Source organism: Hipposideros armiger, unplaced genomic scaffold (assembly GCF_001890085.2).
Source record: "Hipposideros armiger isolate ML-2016 unplaced genomic scaffold, ASM189008v1 scaffold_55, whole genome shotgun sequence".
Classification (NCBI taxonomy): Eukaryota; Metazoa; Chordata; class Mammalia; order Chiroptera; family Hipposideridae; genus Hipposideros; species Hipposideros armiger.
Window position 1 is genome coordinate 693,528 of NW_017731405.1, and position 13,235 is coordinate 706,762.

Here is a 13,235-nt window from a genome sequence, read left to right on the forward strand (position 1 = left end):
TGATTATTAGGATCTTTGTGACTAGCTCTTTGGTCCTGTGAAAGTCAGTTGACTTATCTGGGTAGTTCTTGAATCCATGTCAGAGGTTGAACTATATGATCTTAGAACATAAGCACACTAAATCTCAAATGTTTTAGATTTTCTTTAACAAGGGTGTAACTTGATATAAATGAATTTTTTTGAAAGGTGGTCTGTATTAGCAAAGTGTTACTACCCTGCACTGTATTACTTATATATCTAGCCCACAAATATACCATTAGAATTAGTGAATGCCTATAAATTAATATGATACTTTTAAAGTATCATGTAACAAATGTGGTTTTACTGAATAAGATACCACAAGAACAACTTTTATGACCTCAGGAAAACTTCACTAGAATTCTCTGGATATTATTGTTTGCTGTCCAAAGTAAGTGCAGTGGACGTAAATGTCTCTGATCCTGTTACTTTTCTCAATGGAGAACTTATCCATTTCTCTATTGGGTTTACCTACTAGGTACTGGCAGTGAGAATAGAGAGGAGGGAATAGACATAACAATGGTGACATTGACTGAACTTGGAGGAAATGTGGTAATTGAGGCAATGGTGAGGGTAAAGGAGGAATTAGATGTTTTTGAAACTGCTATTCTTGGTCTGTAACATGAATTTCAGAAGAAGATTTCCACTTCAGATATTGAAGTTATATCCTCATGGGACATCCAGGTAGATACGTCCTGTGGGTAGTTAGAAATTTGAAATTGGAGCTAAGTCTCATGAGTCATCAACAAATATATAGTAGTTAAAGCTGTAAGTGAGACTATCATCCAGAAAGAAATAGAATGGAAAGGGAGGAGAAACAGGAGTCAAAATTATCACTTAAAGATTGTCATTTAAGAAATCTGAGGGAGATATAGGGAAAGACACTAAGTAGAAATAGGAAATAAACCAACAGAAGTCAAGAGATTTCTTCCTGCACATTTTAAATTGCAGGCAATGATGCAGCAATGTCAGAGTTCCAGTGATGGGACGTAGGACTTTCAACCAAATTAACTGGAGTTCACTGTAATTATAGGTGGACTGCTGGTGAAGAAAGGGCAATGTGAAGTAGTTTTAGAATGAAAGGAGGTGACTATGGGCTGTTTGTGACCAAAATGCTTGGTAGTGGAAATATAAGGTAACAAATATTTGTTTCTCTTTTATGAGTAATCTCAGGAGGATGTTGAGCTAACAATGTTTTTCTCTAGAACATATGTGTAGGAGTGACTTAAATATGTTTTTAAATGTAAGGAAGGAGTCAGTTGAAGGAAAAAGAAGAATAGAAGGAAGGGATCATTGATGGAGCATTGTGCAAGAGGTAATGTGAGGGGGGAGAATGGAAACAAATTAGCCGCTTTATCTGAGACATGAGGGAAGGATAAATATGGACTCAGATAAAGATAGGAGGGTGATTGAGGAAGTCTATGCTAGTTTATTTCTATTTTCTCTGTGAAGAAAGAATTAGATCATTCACTGAGAGGAAGGACAACTGAGGCGAGAGAAGGCCTGAGCAGTGGTTTGGAACAGCCGTTAGGTAAAGAAGAAAAAGAGTCAAGTGGGAGTAAATAAATTAAAGATTACTTGGCATTTCAAGAGCATAATTAAAGTCAGAGCTCAAAATTATCTTCATAGCCCTAATCAGCATATTTAACAGTATTTTCTCGCCTAGGTCATGGTAGTTTGGGCACAGAAAATTGGGGGATGATAGTTCAGTCGATTTGAAATTGGAAATTGACAAGATAGGTAATATAGAAGATGAAAGAAGCCCCAAAATTGGGATGATGCTGGTGAGAGTATAAATAAGGTGGTTAGCTTTCTGGTGTTTGGAGAGAAATAAAGCCTGGTTGAGCCTGACGAAGTAGCATATTATCAGAGGGCCAAGAGATTATACATCTTAAGGTTCAAGAGCAGGTTGGAAAGGGAGTGGGTTCGGTAGAGAGGATATGAGTTAATCCCAAAAGTCAGTTAATGTGAAGAATTTTTTTAAAGATACTTTTAAATTTATAAATTAAAATTTAATAATATTTTTTATTCATCACTGTTTTGCTTTAAAGCTGAAGTCTTTTCTTTGAATATGAATCTGTTGATTGAAATTCCATGTTTTCTATTTTATATAAATCATACTGGTAATTAATTTTCTGGGTATTTTTCTGTAAGTAGAGCTAACCCTTGGCACTTGTAAAGAAATCTGGGTGTTATATTAGTAGATTTCTATGTCATTTTTATGATATTATGTGGTATAATATATGTTATGGAATAGTATACATAGCTATTTCAGTTGTGGATTTTATTTAGCCGTTTACCTTTTAGTCACTTCAAAGCATTTAATTTGTTTTTTATTAAAATAATCATTTTAGTTTTGCATTCAAATTTCAGTAGTTTACATAATACTAAATTCAACTTTATAATTATATAAATACAAATGACATAAATATGTTTGGTACAAATCCAGCTGACTCTTGGTAAGAATTTAATTATACTAGTGGGTACAAAACCATGCAGAGTGGAGGAGCTTAACCCACTAGCCCTGAGCATGAGTCACTTCATAGGGAAGAATGAACAAGAGTTAATCCAGAGAGTCCAAATACAGGAACTGACATGGTTATCAGAAATAGGATTTCAGAGATGGTGGCTCTGGGTGGTGACCAGGTGTAGGGAATGATTTATGACGGTAGACGTTTGCTCTTGGCCTCATCTTCCTTTATGTATCCTTTTGCTCTTCTGTCTCTCTTTCCCAGCATTTTTTTCTGTTTCCATAGCCAGGGGAACTCAAAATCATTAGTTCCTCCCCTCATTTTTCCTGTCATCTCTGCTCTGAAAAGAGTGGTGTTCTCATCTTCACTTAAATATAAAAGACTGAAATAGAATGAGTCTTCCATGATTGTTTATTAAATGATACAGAAAAGGGCCCTGTTTTACTTAAGTCAAAAAAGGATGAAACTAATTGGAGTTTTGATTTTAGGCCTTATTGGAATTCGATGGAAGGTATTGGTGGTATTTGGTCTAGTGGGGAATAGCAATGTTGCCACATCCCTCCCACCCCACCCTTCCACTATATAGCACACACCTGAAGGCCTGGCCTGGAGTCAGGGCCAAGGTCATCTTCATGTGATGACGAGATCACATGTCTTCTTCATGTGATTCAGAATATTTCTGAGGGTTTTTTTTGGGGGGGGGGTGTTGGGGGCCTTTCTTGCTACTTAACAAATCTGTAGGAAGAGAGAATTCTTAAAATGCAGTACTTCCTGAATCTTATATCTGTGTTCAAGCTCCTTTTTTATGATATAGTCACATCTGTTAGTTTTGGCTTCCTTGATACTCTTTCAGATTGTAATATACAAAAATATTTTTCTTATTTGACTGCAATTTTTCTTTTTCAGATTATTTGTTTTGGAATGGGGTGTGAGGGTAGTTTCCCAGAAACAAAATGAGATGCGAGTGGTTTTAGTTCTCAAAATAAGGTTGTAAAAATGATAGAAAGTCGTTAAATTTCAGTTTTTAGTTATATTTTATATTTTACTTTTTTCTTATCAACTTTGTTGTATGTATGTGTGTGTATGTATATATACATATATATACATACACACACACACACACATCAAAGAAGATATTATTTGATAATTTTTTTCCTTAAACATTTACTACAGAAATGGCTAGCTATATTAACTTAGGAATCTCTTTCTGAAGAGAAATTATCCTTCTTTTTCTAAAGTTGCAGTCTAATAAATATACCTCCAAGTTTATTTTAATGTTTGATTTAGAGATATAAAATGTTGGCTTTATAGAAGGTCTAATCTTTTTAAGGAATAACTAAAGTTGAATGTTTAGGAAATTTCACAAAATTTAGATTATAAAAGAAATTAGATTATATAGATGTTTAGAATATATTAAATAAAACAAGTTTCACCGTATTATTTTTAGCACATGTAAAATTTCTACAAGGATTCACAGAATCCTTTTGGCTACCTGTGGAATAGTTGGAGGGCAAAAACATTTTATTTTCCTTTATGCCTTTCTGTGCTGTTGAAACTTTTTCTTGTTCTCATGGGTAATTATTCATTTTATTTTTTTAAAATAACTTTTTTTTCCTAAAGCCATTTTTTCATGTCGTTTGTGGAGGGCACAGCTCAGCAAACCATGTGGGGATTGAACCGGCAACTTTGGTGTTATGAGCACTGTGCTCTAACCAACTGAGCTAACCAGCCAGCCGCCTCTAAAAAACCTATTTTTAAAAATCATGCTTTGTTTTTTTTTTTTTCATTTTAGATATAACGATCTAAGGTGATTAAATATGCCTTTCGTTAAATATAGCTAATATTCAAGTTTTCTGGAGAAAAGCTTTCTGTGTTGAGATGCTAGAATGGTTGCAACCTTCATCCCTTGTTTTCTCACCTTCCTTTCCTTAACTGGCTTCTGAGAACAGTCTTTCTAGTTAAGTAACTTCAACATTTCTAGCCTCCCCAAGACACATGCCTCAAAACCCTCCTAATTTTTCCCCAGAAGGTAGTAAGAACCAGAAGTCAAACTCTACTCCTCTTCCTCCCTCTCTTTTAATCCTAGTCTACTTTTGTTCCTCACACTCTTGTCAACCCTTTCTAGCAAATTCCTAAGTGAATCCTTAATTGCTAATGCTGGTTATTTCATTTCAGGTTAACATAGTAATTTGTTTCTGTTACCATTTCCACTGAGTTAGGTCTTGGCCAACTTGCTGTTTAGGCAATTGGATAGTCAACCTTGATTATTTTAGTTTGGTTTGGCCTTTCTTGGAGAAAAATAGTCCTGATTTATTGAAACCAAAGATGATAACATGATTTCTAATTGGCTGCTTAAACTTTTTCTGGCTAATTGATATGGTTCATAATTGACCTAGAAGTAGTCAACTTTGGGTATTGTTCCTATTATTCATTTAGTAGGATTTGACTTTGTAGTAAAACAATTTTACGTTGTCACATTATACTATAAACTTTATTCATGCATTGACTATTAGTTAATGGAAACAAAGAGGATTTAGGAGAAAGATTTAATAAGAGTGAAATTAAAGGTCAAAATAAAGATTTCATTAATAATTGAAAAATAGTTAAGAGTGAGTTGCGTTTTGATCTTTGATAGCTTACATAATTTATAGCATTATAGTACTATTAGTAAAACTATTTAAATGTGAAATAAAATATATAGAGCAGCAAAAAACCAGAAGCCCCCCCCAAAAGAAAGTCTCACCACATTTGTATGTTCCATATTCCTAGCACTTCTTCATAACCTAGATATATCCTTATATTCTCATATATTTTCTAATTTTAAGCATTTTCCTATATTGCACATATTTTTCTTGTTTTTATTTGAGGAAATCTTGTATTCTTCTAAATTGACAAACTGGCCATACCTAACTAGTTCCCTGTTGGGCACTGATGTTTTCATTTTGTTCCCTCACATAGCCTAATATTTCAGTTGTGAAGTTTTATTGCCCAGAGATAACAAGGGGTCTACTGAGCTGCTCTTTAGCTATCTGGTGCTAAGATCTTCTCTGGTTAACAGGTTTCTCAAATGATCCCTAATTCTGAATTCTAATATCAAATTTGTATAATAATGATAATTGCAAGAATAATTGTCAGCTTTAGCTTCATTTTGAATTCCATTTATTTTCCAGAGGGATAAATTAAATTTACCTTGATAGGCAAATCTTAATTAAAAGTAGAAATAAGGGGAAATTTTGCAAAATAAAATAATTCCATTATGAGTAGCAGGCAAGAAAAGCCAAAATACACTAACATCATTATGTATAATATGTTATACAGGCATTTCTGGTTGCTTTTTAAAATAACTCTAGGAATTGAAAAGTAAGACAAATAAAAAAATGGAAACTTGTTGAAGATTTCCCTCTCCCTTTTGCCGTCCTACCCTCCCAAATAAAATCACATCTTCTTGCATTTTTATGCCATCTTCTTTTTCTTCTGAAGTAATTCTTTGGGTATCTTTTATTCTAGAAGCAATTAGTGGCTTATATAAATCCACAAGCTTTTCAGTTCTTTGAAACTACATTTCTAAATCGTGTTATGTTTCAGATAGTTTTCTTATGAGTTGCTTTGCTTTTAAAAATTACTACTTCAGATTTCATTTTCTAAGTCTTTGACTCAAATCTCAATTAAAATATGGTTCATAAGTAAGCATATATCAGAGTCAGCTTTAACTTAAAGATGATCTTGTATATTTTAGCAGAAACATAATATGTTTTTATCCTGTCACCCCTTCTCCCCCTTTTGTTTTTAAGGAATCAGCAGGCGGGGATCTTCAGTCTCCTTTAACACCAGAAAGCATCAATGGGACAGATGATGAAAGAACACCTGATGTGACACAGAACTCAGAGCCAAGGGCTGAACCAACTCAGAATGCATTGCCATTTTCACATAGGTACAGATTCAATTCAAGCATCATGATTAAGTAAAATGTGTACAAATGGTATTTGGGTTTCAGATGAATCTTGCAAAGTTACAACCCTGAGTGAAAATTCCAGGTCAGACTTTTTTTTTTTTTAACTGTTTCTGTTAACCTTAGAAAGGTTTTAATAATTTATAGTTTCCTAGTTGGACTGAGGTGAACATTTCCATTATTCAGTGTAGATAAAAGGCTACTGAGCTAATTACAATACAAATCGTTTTTTTGGTGAAACAATATACATATTGTACTTCAATTTTTAACACAGCCCCTAGAAGGCTTCCTTTGTTAACCTGGTTTCCATTTCCATGTGTGTTCTTGAGGGTTATAATTTTTTTTTTAAATAGACTTCCTACTCTAAAATTGAGCTTTACCATAATATTTGAGGTGATCTCACTGTATGATTTCACAGAAGGAAGCAAGTTGTTGGGGTAAATTCTAGAATGAACCTGTTAATGATAATGTCAAAATTATTTTTGCAAACCAACTAACAGAAGATAAATCTTAATATGTTTCTGAATTTTAAACGAATTTGATACTTTAAAAAGATACAATTTATCCTAAATGTGTTCCAAACCAGTTACATTAATTATTGGCCATACTGTGGTATTTTTGGGATGTAAGAAGGTCTACGAAACTGCAGTATTGCAAATGTAAACAAATACAAATCAGTCATTGTCTTAAAGTTAATTTTTATCTTCGTTTGGAAACTTTTGACTAGGTACTATTAGTTGAAATTAAGAAAACAGGTGCCCTTTGTTGTGCATCACTTTTTGGGACCAGTTTTTAAAAAAATCAAATTCTTTAGCATATTCAGAAGATTTATGAAGTGAGATATTCCAAACTCTTTTTCATTAGAATTTTAATTTTAATTGAATTTATTGAGTATTAGGGGCATAGGATTAATCATATTAGAGACTAACATCGAGGGACCTCATGGTCAGGCTGAGAAAGAAGAAGAAATTAATGTTTTTTCTCATTTGTTTTTTGTTTTTAGGAATAAATGGGTAAAACTATTGGTGAAGCTATTCAAATTTTTTCTAAAACTACTAATATTTTGCATAAGCAGTAGGCATATCTTGGAATTATCATGGAGCTGATGGTTTAACTATTGCAGTATGAGCATATTCTCTTTTCTGAAGCTGTAAAAATGACTGAACACGTGAAAAATTTTAGTTTCTCTGATCTGAAGACTATATATGATTTGTAAAACATGGGTTTTTACAATATGCAATTAAAATTAAAGAGCTATGTGATTAGTATGCAATTTATGTTGAGGGAGGAAAAATATCCTTCCTATGAAGTTATATTTAACATATCCATTTAATAAACAGACTTAACTGCACTGAACATAATTATAAAATTGATTTATTTGGCTGACAGTTGAGTCACGCTTTGAATAGTGTCGCATTTAGAAATAACTGTATTTTAACATTTGTAAAAACTATTTCTATTTTAATTTTCTGAGTGTTTATTTGTTTGATAGTCCTTAGTACTTGGAGTTACCAACTGGGATTGGTCGTCATCTGTTGGTTTTCTCCATCCTGGGAGTTTAATAGGAATTATTTGATTTGAAGATAGAGCTTCTTTGACTACTCGAGTCTATAGATTAGCCATGGAGATGTTTGAGTTCTGAAAATAAGACTGATCAGGTCAATTTAAGTTTTTAATTATGTTAAAGGCATTACATAATCTTATCGTTTTCTTATTATTGTAAAACTGTCTTAGCTATAGGATTTCAGAAGACTTATTCCCTGACCTCGATTTGAGTTCTGCCTGCAATAAAAGATGGTGTATTTTGCAGCTAATGTTAGAGTCCCAAAACATTACAGGTAGAAGAGACCTCAGAGATGGTGTAATCCAGAATTTTCCAAACTGTGGTAATTTGAAATTAATTTAGGTTATTCATGGCATTCTGAAAAGTGAAATATAATAAAACCAAATAGGAAACTTCGGAGTAAAACTCACAATAAGAGTAGAAACTTTGTTTCAGTAATGTACATATCTCTGTGCTAGATTATAGTGCTAAATGTCAAAGTTTGAAAACATGTGCCTTTGCACATGAGATTAATCCCAGAGGTTAGGCGAGTTGTCCTAGGTCACACCTAGGTCATCACTAAAAACTTTAGGACTACAGCTCAGCTCTTTTGACCCTAGTGTATCCTACTGCCAGTTAGTTAAGTGTGCATTTTAGTCAAATCCTCAACACAAGCACATTGTTGTGTTAGGAAGTTAATAACTGTACCTATCCTAGGATACATGTGTAGAGATAAGATCAAGTGTTTCCATGAATTAGAAACAGAAAGAATATTGAAATAATTTTTATTTAAATCTGAAACTCACAAGAGTTTAAACTTGATTCGCCATTCTTTTTCTCGTGGCAAAGGAAGACAGTTAAAATCTGTTTTAAGGCTTAGATCATTTGTTTTTCTTTCTTAGTATTTTTTTAAAAAAAACTTATTTTTCAATTATACTTGACATTCAATATTATATTAGTTTCAGGTATACATCATAGTGGTTAGACATTTATATAATTTATGAAGTGATCACCTTGATAAGTCTAGTACCTACCTGACACCATCCATAGTTATTACAATGTTATTGGACTGTATTCCTTACTTAGTACTTATTTTAACAGAAAAGAATGAATAGCAAAAACAATATTTTACCGATATTTTTCTATTCTGGTTTATGCCATCTAACTGCTAAATAAGGAGCATAATTACTAAAATGTCTATTTTGTTTTTTAAAGGAAGGATATGGGGAACAGTGATATACCCAGTCAAGTTAACTAAGAGTTGATTGTAGTAATGGCTACTTAGCAGGCCAATTTATGCTTTTCTTAAAATTCAAATTTTATACCTAAGTCTCATGAATTCCTAATTAACATACCAAAAGAAGGCCTTGATTTTCATTTGTTCTTGAAAGTGTTAGTAATGTGGTAATAGTTTGTTCTTTACTTTCTATAAGCTTTGTGTATTTTTAAAAAAGCATTACTTAGCTCTAAAGAAATATGCAAAAATTTTTGTTACTCTTTAAACTTACACAATTTTTTAAAAATTAAATTTATTGGGGGTGACAATGGTTAGTAAAATTACATACGTTACAAGTGTATATTTCTAAATACATCATCTACATATCACATTGTGTGTTCACCACCCAGAGTCAGTTGTCCTTCCATCACCCTATATTTGACCCCCTTTACCCTCTTCTACCACCCTCCTTCCCCCTTACCCTCTGGTAACCACTAAACTGTTGTTTGTGTCTATGAGTTTTTGTTTCTTTGTTTTGTCCTTTGTTGTTTTCAGTTTTATATCCCATATATGAGTGAAATCATATGGTTCTTGGCTTTTTCTGTCTGGCTTATTTTGCTTAGCATTGGATAAAGAAGATGTGGTATATGTACACAATGGAATACTACTCTGCCGTAAGAAAAGATGAAATACTGCCATTTGCGACAACATGGATGGACCTTACACAAATTTTCAAATGTATATGAAAAAGAATACTATTTTGAATCCCTACGAACATATCACCAAGCCTTAACAGTTAGGAAAAAAATGGTCACTCTTGTTTCATTATTTTTGAAGCAAATCCCAGATATTCATCCACAAATATTTTTTTAAATTACTTTTGAACTTTTTTTTTAAGGAACAAAAGAAGTTTATTGTGAGGTGATCCTCTCCACAGGCAGAATAGAGGCTGCCCTTAGGCAAGAGACAGCCTAAAATTATTTTGAACTTTTAAAAAAACTTACTAGGCTAAGTTGTAAGTAATACAACTTTTTGTATTCTATCTAACTCAGTGGCATTATAGGGTTACTTGAATTTCTTACTCTTTTCTTTGATTTTTAATTATACTGCAAAACTAAATTAAAAAATGGGCTGCTCAATACTCCTTAGTTAAGTGCTATAGTACTGTTTTATGTCCTTGTCATAAACTATGCAAAAAAATTCTCATTGAATAAATTTCAGTAAATTAACACTTTTTAAATGTATTTATTTAAATACTTTTTAAAATTTTTGAATGTGTAAAAGAGGGAGATGGTAAACTAATTTCTTTGGGGAAATGGTATTAAATTTTGTGTAAAAGGCATTTTTTGTTAAAAAATTATTTTTTAACCTAAGTATCCTTTTGGGACTGAGCAGGCATATACTCTGACTCACTGAAGTGTTCAGGTATCCTTTGAGACCATAGTCTTAGAGTAGCTATATACTAAATAAAGTAGCTATATACTAATAGACTAGCATATGCGCATGGGAGAAGGTTTTGTTCCCTCATTCCACTGAATATTTTTGCTTCATAGCATCATGTGTATGGAATTCTGAAATTTTTTCTTATTTCTTAATAATAATAGATTCTAGGATTTTTAAAAAATTTTTTAAGATTTAAAGCTATTTAAATACTTCTGGAAATTGTTAATTTTATAATATCCCAATGGCACTGGAATATAATATTGAAATATATTTAAAATTAAAACTTTTAACTTTGTTCATTGCACATTTATTATCCTCAGATATACAGTAATCTATTGATAAATAACTGCTGCTATATATTTGAGAGTTCAGAACAGATATATAGACATTAATAGCTTGTGAAGCTAGTTTTGTACCAATAAATTTTAGTAACAGTTTGATTATGTTAATGGAAAATAGGCTCTTTTAAACACTGATTATATTTAAATTCTTCTAATGTTTAAATAATATGTTCTCATTGGTGCTGCTAGAATTTATGCATTTCGGAGAACTGCATGTATCTTCTATTCTGTTAAAGAGATTTTCCTGTCACTTCATGTGTTTCCTGATATTCATTAAAGCATGTATGCAGAAACGTTACTCTTTAGTATATTGATTTTGCTTTAAATCAGTATAATGACAATTTTATAAAAATTTATGAAATCTGGGTGGGTTCATTCCATTTGTATCAGAAAATTAATTTCTTCATTATTGGAGTTTCAGAAAGCTATTACTTTAAAACTGTGATTGGGGATTTTTTACAATTTCAAAAACTAAATTTCATTGGAAATTTTGCACGCCATTTTAGTTACATATTAAATAAAAAAAATAGTGCTTTACCTTGAATCAAATACAGTTTGTACTTGAAAGATGATACAAACAGGAAAAAAGTGAATGACTGTTAAGGTTACTGAACTCTCTACAGCTATGTCATCTATTTCTTTTTTATGAATAGTAAAGAATTATAGTTATGAACCAAAATAGAAATGTCTTGTAGGTAACTTTTGTTTTGGTAAAACTTTGTAAAGCTGGGACTTGTTTTCACAAGAAGTGCTTTGTCATTGATATAATTGCAGATGAAAAATATAAGTTGTAGGATTCCTCTATTGTTGCAGTTAAAATTGATTTAAATATTGTTATTGTTCCACCATGGAACCTCAAAAGTTAGATTCGATTTTTAAAAATTAATTTGAAGGCCAAGACAGCTTGTGAGAGATTGCAACATAACAAATTAGAGATGTCAGAATTTCCTTTACCATAATTGCGAACAGATAGCATTTTATAAGAAGTGCTATGGTAATTTGGTAATATATTCAGTTCTGCATTCTCTAGAAAGTGAAAAGCAGTTTATATATTTTTTAATAAGATACAATAAAAAATGTAGTTTAGTGACCAAGAATGTTTATTAGCTTTCTAAATAAGTAACCTTAAATTTCCTATCTTCAGTTTTTTTATGAATTAACCTTTGTTCTGTTCTAACGTCTTTTAAAAGGTTTTGAAGAAAATTTAAAAATTTGCTGGAACATTTTTTTCAGGCACTATAACTTAATATAGATTATTTGCAAGACGAAAAATACTCTTCATTTGATATACAGACATTACTGACCCACCTCCCATAGGGATTAGTCCCTTCCCCCTTCTGCCTTATCATTGTAATTAATAGCAAAGAATGTTCACCAGTCCATCCCTAGTGGTTGTCAGCTTCTGTGTTCAAGATGACCAGCTAGAGTTAGAGGTGTGGTCATTCACAATGGAACAGATTGACCCTAGATTGATTATGATCTCTTCCTTGTAGAGGGCTTTTAAAAATTCCTGTTGTCCTTCTCTTTCTGTTCTTAGAAGACCATAGTAGGGATTCCATTGAAAGCAAAGTTTGTGATATGGACAGTTCTGTTCTAGGACTTAGGGGAAATTGTTCTTTTTTTTTGGATTTGGCTTTCCATCTTTCCTCTTACTAGAGTAGTAAGGGACAAGTGAGCGTAGGCAGAGGCCAAGGCCAAGGCCAAGCAAGGCACATGAATGTGTGAAATTTGTGGTGTATGTGGCAGTAAGCAGTTGTGATGTCTGTGGTACAGTGAGTGTGTGAGTTTCACTTGAAGATATAAAAGAAGCCCAAACAGAGGGATTGGGACTAGATGATCCAATCTGGTTTCTAGTTTAGACTTTCAAAAGGAATCTTTCTGATTGACATATGGTTTAGCCCAGGGTAAGGATTTTGAGCAATTTCCAGCTAGTAATATCCATTGTTGTAACACCCTTATAAACTCTTGGTGGAGGTATTTTGGAAGATATAATTTGCAGCTTTGGAATACTGGATATTTTCTCTTCAGTGGCATATTGCTCTGACAGGTGTTATATATTTTCTCAAACACGAAAATCTGACCATGTCACTTTCCTCCTTAAAATATTTCAGTGGCATGATGTATGTAGACCAATCCGTGGTCACTAGATGATGCCTCCCCAGCCTCATCACTTTGTGCTTCTGTAGCAATTACTCCAAATTGATTATACTCCTCCACATACAACCAATACAAGCAATGCTATTGTTCATCTGCA

General features: G+C 32.5%; 1 protein-coding gene across 2 annotated transcripts in view; it reads left to right on the top strand.

Annotated features, from left to right (window-relative positions):
* The window catches only part of HOMER1 (homer scaffold protein 1), a 130,467-nt gene that overhangs the window by 66,689 nt on the left and 50,543 nt on the right, over positions 1-13,235 (top strand). For both annotated transcript variants that reach the window (XM_019641018.1, XM_019641019.1), the window contains one exon: positions 6,281-6,420. In XM_019641018.1, coding sequence (XP_019496563.1) covers positions 6,281-6,420 — 140 coding nt within the window. The remainder of the gene's footprint in view (positions 1-6,280; positions 6,421-13,235) is intronic.